Raw genomic sequence first — 17,988 nt, 5'->3', positions numbered from 1 at the left:
TCTGTATCAGTTTTTATAACTTGGAGACCAGAACTGTGCAGAGCGCTCACAAGTGTGGTCTAACCAAGGTTCTACACAAGTTTAACATGACTTGCCTGCTTTCAATTCTAGAAATAAACCCCAGGACTTGGTTTGCTCTTTTTAAATAGCCTTATGAATCTGCATCGCTACATTTTAGAGATTTGTGTATCCGTATGCCTAGATCCCTTTGCTCCTCTACCCCATTTAACCTTTTATTATCCAAGCTCAATGTGGCCTCCTTGTTCTTCCTACCAAAATGCACGACATCACAGTTACCTACATTGAAATAAATTTGCCAATTAAACATCCATTCTGCAAGTTTATTAATATCTTGCATTTTGTCACAATCTTCCTTTGTATTAACTACACCCCCCAATTTGGTGTATCTGCAAATTTAGAAATTGTACTTCTGATTCCTGAGTCCAAATCGCTAATGTAAAATTTGAATAACAGTGGTTCCAGCACCAATCTCTGTGGAACAATATTTCTCACCTTCCAGTCTGAGTAGCTGCTCTTAATCCCTTCTCTCTGTTTTCTGTTTTGTAGCTAGCTTGCTATCCATTCTGCTACCTACATAACATAAGAACATAAGAATTAGGAGCAGGAATCGGCCCTACGACCTCTCGAGCCTGCTCCGCCATTCAATAAGATCATGGCTGATCATCGATCTCAACTCCGCTTTCCCGCCCGATCTCTTGATTCTCCTAGACTCCACAAATCTGTCTATCTCAGCCTTGAATATATTCAAAGACTCACCATCCACAACCCTCTGGGGCAGCGAGTTGCAAAGATTCACAATCCTCTGAGTGAAGAAATTTCTCTTCATCTCTGTCTTAACTGGCCTTCCCCTTATCCTGAGACCGTGCCCCCCCCCCCAGTTCTAGACTCTCCAGTCTCCCCTGATTCCACATTCTCTGACCTTTGTCATGAGTCTATTATGTGGCACCTTATCAAAGGCCTTTTGAAACATATATTACTTCTACCACATCACCCTTATCTACCCTTTGAATTGCTTCCTCAAATAATTAAATACGGCTGGACGAGCATGACCTTCCCTTTTGAAATCTATGCTGACTATTATATTTTCAGTTTCTAGATGTTTTTCTGTTACATCCTTGAGTAAAGATTTCATTACCTTTCTTACTACCAGCGTTCACTAACTGTTCTATAGTTCCCTGGACTTGTTCCACTTCCCCTTTTAAATGTAGGATTAACATTAGCTGTCTGCTGGTCTTGGCACCATTCCCTTTTCTAATCAATTGTTGTATATATGTAATAGTGCCTCTGCTATCTCTTCCCTGACTTTAAATATGCTTGGATGCAATCCACTATCGTATTTACAGCACAAAAACATGCCATTTGGCCCAACAGATCCATGCCGGTGTTTATGCTCTACATGAGTCTCCTCCCACCCTTCTTCATCTAACCCCATCAAAAATCATGCTTATATTCATTTCTCCCTCATATGTTTACCTAGCTTTCCCTTAAATGCATCTCTCCCCCTTTCTATCTTAAATGTCTATATATCTTTCTTCATCTCTTCTAATGTCATGCCCACCTCGTTTGTCTCCCTGGTAAATACTGAGGCGAAGTAACGATTCAGTATTTCGCTGTCATTACCTGTGAGTTTAACTTGTGCATCCCTTCGGGGTCCTATCCCAATTCCTGATTTTTCTTTTGCTATTTATGTGTCTGTAAATTACTATTTCTTTTTATATTCCTTAATCATTTAATTTTGTAGTTCCGCTTTGCTTTTCCGAATAGATTTTTTGATTTCTTTCCTTCAATAGGTTAGATACAGACTCTCTGTGAATCTCTTTATTATTTCAAAGACCTCGATTAGTTCACCCCTCAGTCTTCTGAACCCAAGGGAATAAAAGCCAAGTGTATGCAGCCTGTTGTTATTTAACCCTTTAAGCTCTCCATTACACGTAAGTGCGCTGAATGTGCGTTAATCCTAATCTCAGGGTCCCCCATTGTTGTTCATATGATATTTAGGTAGCAAAACTCTAAAGTGAACATAAACTGGCGTAGTTTAATGTTGTGGTAATACGTTTCTTGTACAATACTGTTAATTCATCACTCTAAATTGTTCCACAGTGACAGAACTGTAAACACTGGTACTTCAGTTTAGTGTTATACAGCTCAAATTTCACCTTTCAGCAGACCACATTTAGAAGTGCAAAATCTATAATTGTACTGCTGGGTTTTTCATGGTTCAAGTTGAAGTAATGTGAAAATTTCACTGCCAGCATTACTGAAATCCCTGGGACAGCTCTGAACCTCGCTCCGCTTCCAACAGCTTTTCATTTTTATTTCCCACACCATTGGGTCATTGGATTGTTCTGAAAGATATTGCCCAATTAGTGTTGAATTATAGCAGAGGGCTCTCCACTGGGTTCTGGCCAAACACATTTTTACTGAGGAACCTTAATCACTGTCAGAGGAGAGATAGCATCTGTAGAGGCAAGATTCTAAAAGGAGACTGCCGAGATAATGGTGAGTGGATTGGGGTGGGGAAGGGTGTGGAAAAGGACAATGTATATGCTAGCTGCCAGGAAAGTCTTAATTGCTAATTGTCTTCAGTCTCCGCCGCAAACACTATTCCTTCATCCCTGGTTCCATCCCTGCTCCCTGACCGCTATCGCAAGCTGAGCCAGACCGTTTGCAACCTCGTCACTGTCCCTGACCCGAGCTTCTGACCCAATATCCTCTTAATCACAAAGACCACATCTGTAACATCATCTGTCTCTGCCCCGCCTTAGCCCATCTGCTGCTGAAACCCTCATCCATGCTCCAGACTCGACTATTCCAACGCTGTCCCGGCCAGCCTCCCATCTTCCACCCTTCCTAAACTTGGGCTCATCCAAAACTCTGCCACCCATATCATAACCCGTTCCAAGTCTCGCTCGCCCACATATGTAGAATAATAATGGATTGCAGAGTGATTACGTAGAAACATAGAAAATAGGTGCAGGAGTAAGCCATTCGGCCCTTCGAGCCTGCACCACCATTCAGTATGATCATGGCTGACCATGCAACTCTAGTACCCCGCAGGGATCCAGGTAATAATATAGCGTGCTGCGGAAGATTGTGATCTAATTCTGCTTCAAATTGAAGTGGTTCCAGTGTTTTGGAATCCACTCCATTTACATTGCAAGGCAGATTTCACAGTGACCGGGAAATATTTGCACCTGAACAGTTGAAATATTGCTATCCTGCCATTAAATTTCTAGTTAAAGAAAGACTTGCATTTATATTGCGCTTTTCATAACCTCAAGACATCTCAATGTGTTTCACAGCCAGTTAAGTACTTTCCGAAGCGCAGTCACTGACGTAATGTGGGAAATGCAGCAGTCAATCTGTTCACAGCAAGCTCCCACAAACAGCAAATAGATAATAACCAGATTATCTGTTTTGGTGATGTTAGATGAGGGATAAATAAGCTCCTTTGCTCATCAAATAGTGCCGTGGGATCTTTTACCTCCACCTGAGACGGCAGACGGGGCCTCGTTTTAACGTCTCATCTGAAAGATGCACCTCCGACAGTGCAGCGCTCCCTGAGTACTGCAGTGGAGTGTCAGCCTAGATTTTATATTCAAGCCTCTGGAGTGGGACTTGAACCCACAACCTTCTGACTCAGAGGCGAGAGTGCTACCCACTGAGGCACAGTTCACATCTGACACCTTCCAGCAGATGACCTTCCCCAATTTCGATTGAAGGTATATACAGGGCAGCAATACATCCAGGGAAAATGGCAGCTTGCGCCATTGGCCTTTGCCCCCTATGGAGCTGTGCCCTCAACAGTGCGGGCCGACAAATGCTTCTTGAAGTGAGGCCAAAGGCACTGGCACCACCTTGTTTATAGAGTCAGGGCTTCCTGTACCAAGAGCATTGCAGTACCAATGTGGCATAAAGCCTCCGTTAGTTTGAGAGCACTCCTTGTTTATTGTATACTGTTTCAGTCTCTTGAGCATTCTGTTACTGTGCAAACGGCAGCCACCTCTGTATAATAACTTGCTTTGCACCATGTCCTTGATGTACAGTGATACTCAGTGAAGAAGAATGATGATGGCAGGGTCATTGCTCCAGGTGTACAAAGAAATTATATGCAATTCAAATACTAGGAGATTGTCTTTCTAAAGTGCACTCCCAATATTTAATGAGTACTGTTTAAAACTTTGAAAATGTTATCAACATTTTTGCAGGAAAAGATGCATAACAAGGTAGCAAAGAATTCTAAAACTGCAACACTGCTGTCTCTCTAATTGTACATCTAGAATACTGGAAAGCAGCAGGATGATTGCAAGGGTGTAATTAGCTGAAGAGTTTATTTGATAATAAATTATTAAAGCAAAGTGTTTGCAGTGGAACTAATTAGCTGAACGCCCCCTCCCCAAGTTACTATTGCAGCAATAAAAATGCTCCCTTCAGACAGTTTTCTGACAAGCTAAAAATCTAGTCTGACACTTCAATGCAGTGCTGCACTGTCGGAGGTCCTGTCTTTCGGATGAGACATTAAACTGAGGCACCGTCTGCTCTCTCAGGTGGGCATAAAAGATTACGTGACACTATTTTGAAGAAGAGTAGAGGAGTTATCCTTGGTGTCCTGGCCAATATTTATCCCTCAATTAACATCACTAAAACAGATTATCTGGTCATTACCACATAGCTGTTTGTGGGAGCTTGTTGTGCGCAAATTGGCTGCTGCTTTTCCCACATTATAGAGAGGGGGGAGTAAAAAAAGAAGGATGGCCGCAGTATTAATTAAGAAACAATTACAGCAGTGAGAAGGGATGATATGTTAGAGGGGTCATCAAACGAGGCCATATAGGTTGAATTGAAGAACAAAAAAGGGGCGATCATACTACTGTGAGTGTACTACAGACCCCCAAACAGTCAGAGGGAGATAGAAAAACAACTATGTGAGCAAATTGCTGCAAAGTGCAAAAAGCATAGAGCTGTAATAGTGGGAATTTCAACTACTCTCATATTAACTGGAAAAAAAATTGTGTGAATGGTACAAAGGGTGAGGAATTCCTAAAATGCATTCAGGAGAACTTCTTGTTTGTAACAAGCCCAACAAGGGAGGGGGCGGTTCTGGACTTGGTTTTGGGGAATGAAGAGGGGCAGGTGGAAGGGGTTTCAGTGGGAGAGCATTTTGCTGCTAGTGATCATAATTCAGTAAGATTTAGAGTAGTTATTGAAAAGGACAAAGGTGGACCAGAAAAAAGTTCTCAATTGGGGTAAAGCCAATTTTGCTGAGCTGAGATGCAATTTGGCCAAAGTGGACTGGAAATGGCTACTTGATGGTAAATCAATGTCAGAGCATTCAAAGAGGAGGTCCTGAGGGTACAGAGCAAGTATGTTCCTTTAAAGAAAAAGGGTGGGGCTAACAAATCTAGAGCCCCCTGGATGTCAAGGGACAAGCAGGATAAGATAAAGGAAAAAAAGGGAAGCTTATGACAGATACCGAGAACTCAACACTGCAGAAACTCTAGAGGAGTATAAGTGCAGGGGTGCACTTAAAAAATATATCAGGAAAGCAAAGAGAGAGCATGAAAGAATGTTGACAAGTAAATTCAGGTAAAACCCAAAGATGTTTTATAAAGACATTAAGAGCAACAGGATAACTGGAGAAAGATTGGGGCCTATTAGAGACCATAAAAGAAATCTGTGTGTGGAGGCAGAAGACGTGGGTTTGATTCTTAATGAATACTTTCCATCTGTTTTCATAAGAGAGAGACGATGCAGACTTTGTGCAATGAGGGAGGAGGAGTGTGAAATATTAGACGAGATAAACATAGTGAGAGAAGAAGTATTAAGGGGCTTAGCAGCTTTCAAAGTGGATAAATCCCCAGGCCCAGATTAAATGTATCCCAGGCTGTTAAGGGAAGCAAAGGAGGAAATAGCAGAGGCTCTGCCCATCATTTTCCAATCCTCTCTGGCTACAGGTGCGGTGCCAAAGGACTGATAATATTGTACCTTTGTTTAAAAAGGGAGAAAGAGATAGACCGAGTAATTACAGGCCAGTCAGCCTAACCTCAGTGGTGGGAAAATTATTGGAAAAAGTTCTGAAGGACAGGATAAATCTTCATTTGGAAAGACATGGATTAATCAAGGATAGTCAGCATGGATTTGTCAAGGGAAGGTCGTATCTGACTAACTTGATTGAATTTTTCGAGGAGGTAACCAGGAGGGTCGATGAGTGCAGTACATATGATGTAGTGTATATGGATTTTAGCAAAGCTTTTTGATAAGGTCCCACATGGCAGACTGGTCACGAAAGTAAAAGCCCATGGGATCCAGGGCAAAGTAACAAGTTGGATCCAAAATTGGCTCAGAGGCAGGAAGCAAAGGGTAATGGTTGCTGGTTGTTTTGTGACTGGAAGGCTGTTTCCAATGGGGTGCCCAGGGCTCAGCCCCTTGCTTTTTGTGGTATATATCAATGACTTGGACTTGATTGTTGGGGGTATGAATAAGAAGTTTGCAGATGACACTAAAATTGGCTGTGTGGTTGATAATGAAGAAGAAAGCTGTGGCCTGCAGGAAGTTATCAATGTACTGGTCAGGTGGGCAGAATCGAGGCAAATGGAATTCAATCCGGATACATGTGAGGTAATGCATCTGGGGAGGTCTCATCATCATCATAGGCAGTCCCTCGGAATCGAACAAGACTTGCTTCCACTCTTAACATGAGTTCTTTGGTGGCTGAACAGTCCAATACGAGAGCCACAGATTCTGTCACAGGTGGAGGTCTGACAAGGCAAGTTAATACATATTAAATGGTACGACACTGAAACATGTAGATGAACAAAGTGACCTTGGAGTGCAGGTCCACAGAGCCCTGAAGGTAGCAGGCCAGGTAGATAAGGTGGTTAAGAAGGCATATTAGTCGAGGCATGGAATACAAGAGCAAGGACATTATGCTTGAATTGTATAAAACACTGGTTCGGTCGCAGTTGGAGTATTGTGTGCAGTTCTGGTCACCACATTACAGGAAAGATGTGATTGCACTGGAAAGGGTGCAGAGGAGATTTACAAGAATGTTGCCTGGACTGGAGAATTTTGGCTATGAGGAAAGATTGGAAATGCTGGGTCTATTTTCTTTGGAACAGAGGAGGCTTAGGGGAGACCTGATTGAGGTGTATAGAATTGTGAGGGGCCTAGATAAAGTGGATAGGAAGGACCTGTTTCCCTTGGCGGAGGTGATAACAACCAGAGGGCATAGATTTAAAGTAAATGGGGGGAGGTTTAGAGGAGATATGAGGGGAAATTTCTTCACCCAAAGTGTTGTGGGGGTCTGGAACTCACTGCCTGAAAGGGTGACAGAGGGAGAAAGCCTCAGCACATTTAAAAAGTACTTGGATATGCATTTGAAGTGCCGTAACCTACAGAGCTACGGACCAAGAGCTGGAAAGTGGGATTAGGCTGGCTAGCTCTTGGTCGGCTGGTGCGGACACGATGGGCCGAAATGGCCTCCTTCCGTGCTGTAAATTTCTATGATTCTATGATTCTATGATTACAACAGACAGTAACTACACTCCAAAAGTACTTCATTGGCTGTAAAGTGCTTTGCGACGTCCTGAGGTTGTGAAAGGCGCTATAGAAATGCCAGGTTTTCTTTTTCACATCCTTAAGATTCTTACTTGTGCAGTTTATATTTGTGAATTTCTGTGCTAGTTTTTGCCTGAATGCCATCCCTGAATGAGTTTTCTCAGTGATCGTCTGGAAATTTCACCCCGCACCTTCCTAGTTCCCCATCTATGTTGTGATTATATCATAAGAACATAAGAAATAAGAGCAGGAGACAGCCATACAGCCTCTCGAGCCTGCTCCGCCATTTAATACGATCATTGACTCAGGTCCACTTCCCTGCCCGCTCCCCATAACCCCTTATTGGTTAAGAAACCTTGAAATAAAACATATCTGTCTCTGGAACCAGGAAGGGGATAGCTTAATTTGTTTTTAACTGGTTGCCCTCCTCACGGTGCCGTGGCTCAACATTTTGGCAAATTGCCAGTTGCGACGGACGACCCACACAAGACTTAAAACTCGAGCTGCAATCCAGCGTGACATTTCTCTTTTGTTTCCCATTAGAATGTCAATTAAAGAGAAGGTCAAGCAAGTGCTGAAGATGTATGATATAGGAAATAAATACTCAGACTTGACCCTTCCCAGAGCATCGGTGCTTGTGCCCCTGTTGATGAAAAACGAGGAGCTGCATGTAATGCTCACGGTCCGATCCATGAAGGTACTGTACGGGTTAATAGAGAGTATAGGGTCGACCTTCTGAATTTGTATGACAGTCGGGAGTTTGTATTGGTCGTGCAGATCAGAGATTCGCAGGTGTGCTGCCCACGGTTTTTCTGCCTGTATTCATGAATGTTAAGCTGTTGGGCAGCAGGCCTTCAAGTTCCCAAGAGGCTCCCCGCTCCTAAAATTACATTTTATTTGTAATTCGATTTTGTCTGTTTAAAAATAATGTATAATTAACTTCATATACTAGGACGGACTATCCTTTAAGGTCATGAGGAATTGGTGCCTCAAAGGAAGTGGATTACTTCAGGGCTGAGAACTGAATGGTAAACACTTACCATAAAATGTGTCCCAGTTAGCGACTCATTTAATTTTGGAAATATTCTTGTTTATACTGAGCTTCGACATGCATGTCAATCACTCGTGTCTCATGTGGACAGGCAGCGTGCTTAGGCTGGGTTCTGCTTGTCCGAATTCACAGACAAAAATCAACACTATTTCCCCCGCCCCTCAGCGCCATTTTGCCAACGCATTGTTGTTCCTAGCTTCTCACAGTAGTTCAGCGAGATTGGAAGTTCCCTGGAGCAGTTGCACACGGTAAAGGTTGGAAGTAGCACTGAGAGGGGAGGAGAGTGCCTGTGTGAACTGGGAGCTGGGGGGAGAGTGGCAGCCTGATTGAGAGGGTGGGGGACAGGCGGAGAACTGTACCAGCGTGAACTGGAAGGGGAGGGGGAAAGAATAGGGCTGTATTGTGAACAGGGAGAAAAGAGCTAGCATCAACTGGATAGGAGGAGGAGGAGCATGTAGCGAGATCTGGGGTGGTGAGGAGTGCCTCAGTAACTTGTATGGCGGTGCAGTGGTTCCGGTACTGGATGAGTAATTCAGAGGCTTTGACTAATAATCCAGAGAACGCAAGTTCAAATCCCGCCATAGCAGTTTGAGAAATTGAACTCAGTTTAAAAAAAATAAATAAAAGTTGTAAATAAAAAACTGGTGTCAGTAAAAGTTACCATAAAGCTGTCAGATTGTTGTACAAACCCAACTGGTTCCCCCAAAGGAAACTTGCCGTCCTTTTTCGATCTGGCCTACATATGTCTCCAATCCCACACTAACGTGGTTGACTATTAACTGCCCTCTGAAGTGGCCTAGCAAGCCACTCTGTTCTATCAAATCTATCAGTGGCTCAAGAAAACCTTCTCAATGCAACTATAGAGATGGCTAAATAAATGCTGTCCTTACCAGTGACACCAACGTCCCGAAAATGAATTTTGTACATACTGTGACAATCATGTAAACAGTTTCAAGATAATAATCAAATTGAGCAACAAAGACATATCCACGATAGCTCGCAATTTTTGTTATACTATACAATTGATGGATTGCGAGATATCCTGGTAACTTAAATTATGACTATCCATTTCCCACTGCACTTTCAGCATAATTACAGGCGGCGCTGAAAATGCAGTGTTGTTTTCAGAGCTGGTTTTGAACTGCCTTTCTGAGACTCAGTTTCCTTGAAGCCGTTGGTCAGCTTCTGTTAGTTAACAGGTTGGCATATGTGGAGGCATCATTGTTTGCTTATTAACGACCACTCTGACAGTGGAAATGGCTGCCCCTTTGGTGATGATGGACACTTTTCGAGTATGCCCACCTCACTGTTTATATGGGGCCGTCACTGAGTTCTGTTGAAGGAAAAAACAACTGGTGGAGATTTAAGAAAAATCAAAAGCCAGTTCCTGATTGGGCCAAAATCACAGAACGATAGCAATGATCAGAAGTAGACACGATCCAAGGGATTCTCAGTGCTGACATCACTAGAATATATCTGCCTGCTGTTTCACTGGGTAAATGGAAAGACAGACTACTCTATAGAAGATGTTTGTAAATGGGAATATTTTCAAACTTAGTGAACATAAGAACATAAGAAATAGGAGCAGGAGTAGGCCACCAAGCCTGCTCCACCATTTATTAAGATCATGGCTGATCTGATCATGGACTCAGCTCCACTTCCCTACCCACTCTCCATAATCCTTTATTCCCTTACCGCTCAAAAATCTGTCTATCTCCGCCTTAAATATATTCCATGACCCAGCCTCCACAGCTCTCTGGGGCAGAGAATTCCATAGATTTACAACCCTCTGAGAGAAGAAATTCCTCCTCATCTCAGTTTTAAATGGGCGACCCCTTATTCTGAGACTATGTCCCCTCGTTTTAGTTTCCCCTTTGAGTGGAAACATCCTCTCTGCATCCACCTTGTCGAGCCCTCTCATTATCTTATACGTTTCGATAAGATCACCTCTCATTCTTCTGAACTCCAATGTGTATAGGCCCAACCTACTCAACCTATCTTCATAAGTCAATCCCCCTCCTCTCCGGAATCAACCTAGTGAACCTTCTCTGAACAGCCTCCAATGCAAGTGTATCCACGGTACTCCAGATGTGGCTTCACCAATACTCTGTACAGTTGTAGCAGGACTTCTCTGCTTTTATACTCTATCCCCCTTGCAATAAGGGATAACATTCTATTTGCCTTTCTGATTACTTGCTGTACCTGTATGCTAACTTTTTGTGTTTCATGCACAAGGACCCCAGGTCCCTCTGTACTGCAATACTTGCAATTTTTCTCCATTTAAATTATAATTTGCTTTTCTATTTTTTCTGCCAAAGTGGAATCTCACATTTTCCCACATTGTACTCCATCTGTCATATTTTTGCCCACTCACTTAGCCTGTCTATATCCCTTTGCAGATTTTTTGTGTCCTCCTCACAATTTGCTTTCCCACCCATTTTTGTATCATCAGCAAACTTGGCTACATTATACTTGGTCCCTTCATCCAAGTCATTAATATAGATTGTAAATAGTTGAGGCCCCAGCACTGATCCCTGCGGCATCCCACTAGTTACTGTTTGCCAACCGGAAAATGACCCATTTATCCCGACTCTCTGTTTTCTGTTAGTTAGCCAATCCTCTCTCCATGCTAATATCTTACCCCCAACCCTGTGAACTTTTATCTTGTGCAGTAACCTTTTATGTGGCATCTGATCGAATACGTTCTGGAAATCCAAATACACCACATCCACTGGTTCCCCCTTATCCACCGTGCTCGTTACATCCTCAAAGAACTCCAGCAAATTTGTCAAACATGATTTCCCTTTCATAAATCTAGCAACTTACCTGGAAGCATTTGGAGTAAATGTTTGCCATTCACAGTTCTTAACAAAGAGTTACCTTCTCTTTTTAAAAAGTAGCATGAGACTAGTTATTTTAATTTTTTTTTAAATCATGTTATATGTTTTGCTAACTCCTTCAAATTAAATGAGAAGAAGAAAGAACTTGCACTTATGTACACCTTTTACAACCTCAGAATGTCCTGAAGCACTTTGCAGCCAATGAAGTACTTTTGAAGCCTGCCATAATGAAGAGAAACATGGCAGCCAATGCACACAGCAAGGTTCCACAAATAGCAATGAGACAAATGGCCAAGTAACTGTTTTAGTGGTGTTGGTTAAAGGGATACATATTGGCTAGGACATCAGAAGAACTCCCCTGCTCTTGATAGTTGCATGGGGTCTTTTACGTTCTCCGGAGAGGGCAGACGAGGTCTCGGTTTAACATTGATCTGAAAGACGACACCTCCGATAGTGTAGCACTCCTTCATTGCTGCAGTGTAGTGTCAGGCTAGATTATCTGCTTAAGTCTCGGGATTGGGGCTCGATGCCACAACCTGCTGACTCAATTTGCGGTCAACAGCGAAGCAAAGGCATTTGCTGCTGGCCCCAAAGTAAGCTTCTCACAAAGATCCCGTGATCTCTATGGCGAAAAATTTGGCTTTTCTGATGTGCAGTTGAAATCAAATTAGTTCAGTGGGAATCCCATGACGTGAGCTGCAATGACATCAACAAGCTGTCTAAGCAGCCAATCACAATGCAGAATTTTCATAGACCAGGAACCAAGAAATGAGTAAGCTCCTTTGATTCTAACTTTTAAAAAGTGTTAGAGAGAGCAAAACCAAGATTGGGGCTCTCACATAGGGAAAATGCAAACCTGAAATAAGGTGAACCAACTTCAGTTTTTTTTTTAAGTTTCTTAAAGTATTAAAATGGAGAAATTTGACACTCCACAAAATGAAAATTAGTTTTTCAGGACCAGAACATTGGTTTAGCTGTCAATGTGCTGTTAAAACCCAGTTACACCTAATCCCTTTGGGACTAACTTTGAATGGAGTATTTAACAGCAATATTACTGCGGAAGAGCCCACGTTTTCGTCAGTTTCCCTGATTTTACAGATTACACTCTGAGGGAACGGCCACAGCGCAGCCAGTGTCAGAGCGGTGAATGACAGACCGCAACTTCAGGATTTCCGCGTTAGGATGCACAGGCGCTACATCCTGAAGTTGCGGTCAGTCTCAAAGGGGTAAAAGCAATGAATGCTGTTCGTTTGCTGCTATTATCCACCGCAAATTCTGGTCCAATAGTGTTATTACTGAGCCAAGGCTAGTTCAGAGGCCTCTTGCACTGAATGCATTCCCTCTTCCACCCAATATTAACCTATCACCGTACTAATAATCATCCACTGAATCTACAGTAGTATTGGTTTTACTGCCCAGTCCTCATGATCGTTAATTAACGGTCTGACCCGTTGCTACTCTAATTAGAAGTTATTGCCCAACAAATTAGATCGAGCTGGAAGACGAGGTGGTATTCCACGATTTCCGAAAACTAATTAGTGCCAAGAAAAAAAATGGAATGTCAAAATTCAGATAGGTATTATCTTAATCTGCAAGCTGTATGTAATTAGCTGCTATTTATATACAATGAATAATGTAGCATACAGGCTATAATGTGTTAAAAGCACCATCCTCCAAGGTCTTTAAGTAAAATGTGTTGTTAAAAAAAAATGTCCTGACGAAATTGCGGTATGATTTCTAACTGCAAAATGAACCTGGCTGAGAAATATTGAGGAACCACAAATATCGAAATATTACAGACGTGACAAAACAGGAATAACATCGACAAGATTGGGTACTCAGGAGTAGATGCGAGTGGGTAAGCAGTCCCATTCAGGGCATTGGGATGGCTCTGGTTCCAATCATTATCCGAACTCTGAAATGAGATTACAGAAATTAGTCGCATTAAAAAAAAAACAATTTATTGTATGCAGTGTGTGGCAGAGGCTTTGTTCCATGCTGGATCCATATTTTTGCCTGCAGCAGATGTCTTGGTGGATTTGAATGCTAGGTAAAGATAAGGTGCATTTGTAAATTTCCCAATTCTGTTCTAAAGGCTGCGAGTGCATTGAGTGGCAATTCACACCCGGTTACTGGGAGATATTAATCAGTACGCTGCGGACTGCATAACCCACAGATTGGGTGTGTTTGACAGGCAGCCCCATATTGAGAGGTTCAAATGATGTCTGAACCATGATGTCTGTTATGTCCCTGAAACACGTCTTTCATACTGTGCTGAAGAGTACATTTGGGACAGTTTCTTTCTGCTGATGGTGGTGATCTCATGGTAGAAAAGAGCAGCAGATTGATATCTGAATGCGAACTGAAGTACCAGGATGCTGCTTGACTCTTCCACTGTGATACCGGGTTTCATTGCTGCCTACTATAGTAAAATATTTTATTCCAGCTTTGCAAGGACAAAACGCATTTGAGGTTTCAAATGACTCTTCAAAAAAAAATGCACAAGCTGCAAATCCGAGAAAAAAAAAACAGCAGCTGCTGAAATGCACAGCGTATATTTGACTTCTTAGCTCCAACCCCTCTCCTCCCCCTCCCCCCTACAGTCCTCACCAATCCAGCATCATAGAAGTACAGCAGGCAGAATGGTAAAATCACAAGCAAATGTGTCAGCCGTGGCTCATAAGAATTAGGAGCAGGAGTAGGCCATTCAGCCCCTCGAGCCTGCTCAGTTGGTAGCACCCTCGCCTCTGAGTTAGAAAGTTGTGCGTTCGAGTCCCACTCCAGAGACTTGAGCACATAAATCTAGGCTGACACTCCAATGCAGTGCTGAGGGAGTGCTGCACTGTCGGAGGTGCTGTCTTTCGGATGAGACGTTAAGCTTGTCTGCACTCTCACATAAAAGATTGCATGGCACAATTTCGAAGAAGAGCAGGGGAGTTGTCCCCGGTGTCCTGGCCAATATTTATCCCTCAAACAGCATCAGTAAAACAGATTATCTTGTCAGTATCACATTGCTGTTTGTGGAGCTTGCTGTGCGCAAATTGGCTGCTGCGTTTCCTACATTACAACGGTGACTACACTTCAAAAAGTACACGTCATTGGCTGTAAAGCGCTTTGGGACGTCTGGTGGTCATGAAAGGCGCTATATAAATGCAAGTTTTTTTTTCATTCAAACATAGCTTCGGAGCAATTGCACACACGCAGCTCTTACAGTATTGCTCTCCATCTAACACCACAATGTCGGCAGTGGGACGTGCCTCCCACCATAACATACAGCTGCTCACAAACACACAATGGATAAGTTCCTCCAGCTACTGAAGGTTCAGAAAATTAATAGATGAGACCAGTAAGATTTTCCTTGTTATGGAATTGCCGACAACTAGTAATGGAATGTTAGAAAAAAATGACAGTGACATCAGAAAGATGTAACCTTTCGGCCTGTTAATGATTTGTTTCCAGACAGGTGGGACTACATAATGCACAGGACTGGAGGACACCATTACAGTCCCTCTGGATGGTGCCAGAGCCTGAGAGATATCTTGCACTATATCTCTCGTGCCCCTCACTCCCTTTGTCTGTCCAGTTCACTTATGAATTTTGCCAACTCCACTGCCTCCGTGGGGTGTCTGTTCCAGGTGACTTGGACTTTGGGGTGAGTGCAGGGCACAATTTCAAAATTTGCAGAAAACTCAAAATTTGGAAGTGTAGTAAATATACTGTGTGGAAGAGAGTGATAGATTTCAAGAAGACGTAGATAGGCTGGTGGAATGGGGGACACATGGCAAATGGAATTCGACGCAGAGAAGTGTGAGGTGACACATTTTGGTAGGAAGAATGAGGAGAGCCCATATGCACTCAATGATACCATTTTAAAGGAAGTGCAAGAACTTAGAGACCTGGGGGTACTTGTGCACAAATCTCTGAAGGTTGGCAGGACAAGTTAACAAAGCAATTAATAAGGCGTATGGGATCCTGGGCTTTATTTATACAAAAGCCAGGAAGTTATGCAAAAGCCATATAAAACACTAATTGCAGGGTAGTGGGGAAAGATCGGGGGAGTGGGACTAACTTGATTGCTCTTCAAAAGAGCCGGCACAGACTCGATGGGCCAAATGGCCTCCTTCTGTGCTGTACTATTCCATGATTCTATATTTTCATTACCGCTGTGTACAATCTGGTTAAATCTGAACTGGCTGTTCATCTCTCTTCTGAGTTTGACTGCATGGCCTTTCTGTCGAAGGTAATGAATTGAATTGCATCGGTCTTAAACCACCTGCACTTGATATTTGTGTGACAGAATAATAAAGCAAATATAGATGGCAGACTTCCTCTCTTTGATATTTGTAGTCTTTATGCACACATTCACAATTTTGGTATAAATAACAACCAGAATAAACCTTCTCTGTAAAGGTTCACAATTACAAGTGCTAGTATTAGCCCTGACCCCCAGATGATTAACAGGCATCTGCCACCATTTTGTGTTTAAAATGTTAAAAGGATTTCATAGGGTGGATATGGAGAGACTATTTCCTGTGGTGGGGAATCAGGAACAAAAGGACATAATCTTAAAGTTAGAGCTCGACCATTCAGTAGAAATCTGGAACACTCCCCATAAAACTGTGAATGCTGGGGATCAACAGGAGCGTTCAAAACTGAGACACATTTCTATTAGGTAAAGGTATCGAGGGTTATGGAGCAAAGGCGGGTAAATGGGATTGAGGTGTAGATCAGCCAAGATCTAATTGAATAGGGAAGCCTACTCCAGTTCCTAAGTTCCTAATTCTGCAACTGTTCATTAACCATTGCACCAATCCTCTCATAGCACAGATGGTATGTTTGCTGCCCACTGTGACATGAAGCCAGACTGACCAGAAATGTTCCACGCTTGATTCCTGGTCTCCGCTGAGCTGCCAGTCTCGAATGGGACGGCCATTGGGTTGCTGCACTTGGTCTCAGTGGCCTTGCGCTGGGTAGAGTGGGAAAATCAACCGGTGGTTTCCCCGTCCAGGGTGCTGTGTAGTGACCCCTTGCTAGAGAGTGCACCGGTGCTGGGAGAGGACAGAAGTGGGCTCAGCTGTGTTGCCCCCTCACAGTTCAGACAGAAAAGAATGGCCACTCCATCGAAATACTGGAGGGAGCCCTTGGTAGCATTCCCCAGCATGAGCCAGTGACCTTCAGAGAGGAGACAGAAAGGAACTGCATTGCTGACGATGTGTATGACAATTGAGACCAATGTAGATGCTCTTATGCAAAACACTTAGATGGACTGTAATAAGATTTCTTTGTACTATAGAGAGAAATTCCGTTTTGCTCAGTAACATTTCTCTCTGACTGACTTTGGTGTTAAAGTTGCACAGCAGCCGTGGAGAGGTGTGCTTTCCTGGTGGGAAACAGGAACCGAAGGACAGAAGTGACATAGATACAGCCCTTCGCGAGGCACACGAAGAAATCGGTCTTCTTCCAGATCAGGTGGAAGTTATCTGCAAACTGGTCCCTATAATCAACAAGGTAAATGACTGCATGTATTTCTCCAGTCAACTATCAGCGCTGTGCGCTCGGGTATCCGGACCAATCCACTACCTAAACCAGCACTGTGGGATGAGGCATGTTGACGTGTGTGTGTGTGTACCACAATGTTTCATGGCGTTGGTAGGGCACAGGTTTTGTGCCTGCTGTGTTCCAAGTTCCCACTCTGGAAGATTGACACTTCCCCCGCAGCGAAGGAGAAGAAAGCTGGGAGGTCAAGCCAATCATTCCCACTGTCACTCTGTCTCCTTATGGCTAGGGCAAGCATGCCAATTATAGAGGCCTGGTTGCAGGGAATTCAAGTAACGTGGTGGCTTCTAAAAGGGATGTGGGTGGGGGTGGGATAGAAAGCAATGTACAAAGCTGGCACTGCAAACTGCTGTATTGTGATTCACTAAGTCACATTAGTACTTCAGTTGGCTATTGCAGAACATCTGCCAGAATAATAAGTAAAGAGCTCTTAATATGCTTCGAAGTTAGTGGTGGTAATTATTAAAGATTGATTTCTTAAAGTAAGGAATTAATTTTTAATCCAGTAGAACAAAATGGATATACTTACGGTTTTCCGTGGAGCGATAAATGCGTTTATCTGAAAATCAAACTGAGCATGACTAATAAATTACCTTCATACTAAAGCTCCCTATAACATCATCAGCAAAAGTTTATTGTGAGGCACATGCAGTGTTTTACATACGTGGCGAGACCCCCTCTCCAAACTCCAGTCTTTTGATTCCTCCGTGATCTCCATCCTTCGCCCTCCCCCCCCCCCCCCGCCCACCTGATCCCTCCTCTCTGTGTCCTGGTGCCACAGGCCTACCTGCCCGACAGCCTCTCCACCTGGCTGGCTGCGGGCAAGAAACCGAGAAGCCAAAATGTTAATCAGGCTCTGCCATTAAATCCGACAGGGTCCGAGACCGCATTGCCGCCTCCCCGCTCCCCGAAGCTTTTAAAGTGACACCAAGTCAGTCAACAAAGGAGGTTCCAGCTGTTCAA

At 43.3% G+C, this 17,988-nt stretch overlaps 1 protein-coding gene across 1 annotated transcript in view; it reads left to right on the top strand.

The window, feature by feature from the left end:
• The window catches only part of nudt7 (nudix (nucleoside diphosphate linked moiety X)-type motif 7), a 35,782-nt gene that overhangs the window by 15,640 nt on the left and 2,154 nt on the right, over nt 1-17,988 (top strand). The window contains exons 2-3 of the mRNA XM_070898286.1: nt 8,122-8,275; nt 16,819-16,977. Coding sequence (XP_070754387.1) covers nt 8,122-8,275; nt 16,819-16,977 — 313 coding nt within the window. The remainder of the gene's footprint in view (nt 1-8,121; nt 8,276-16,818; nt 16,978-17,988) is intronic.

Source organism: Pristiophorus japonicus, chromosome 13, assembly GCF_044704955.1.
Source record: "Pristiophorus japonicus isolate sPriJap1 chromosome 13, sPriJap1.hap1, whole genome shotgun sequence".
In the NCBI taxonomy this organism is placed as follows: Eukaryota; Metazoa; Chordata; class Chondrichthyes; family Pristiophoridae; genus Pristiophorus; species Pristiophorus japonicus.
The sequence above is the reverse complement of the archived record's forward strand: the minus strand, read 5'-3'. Positions and strand labels throughout refer to the sequence as shown.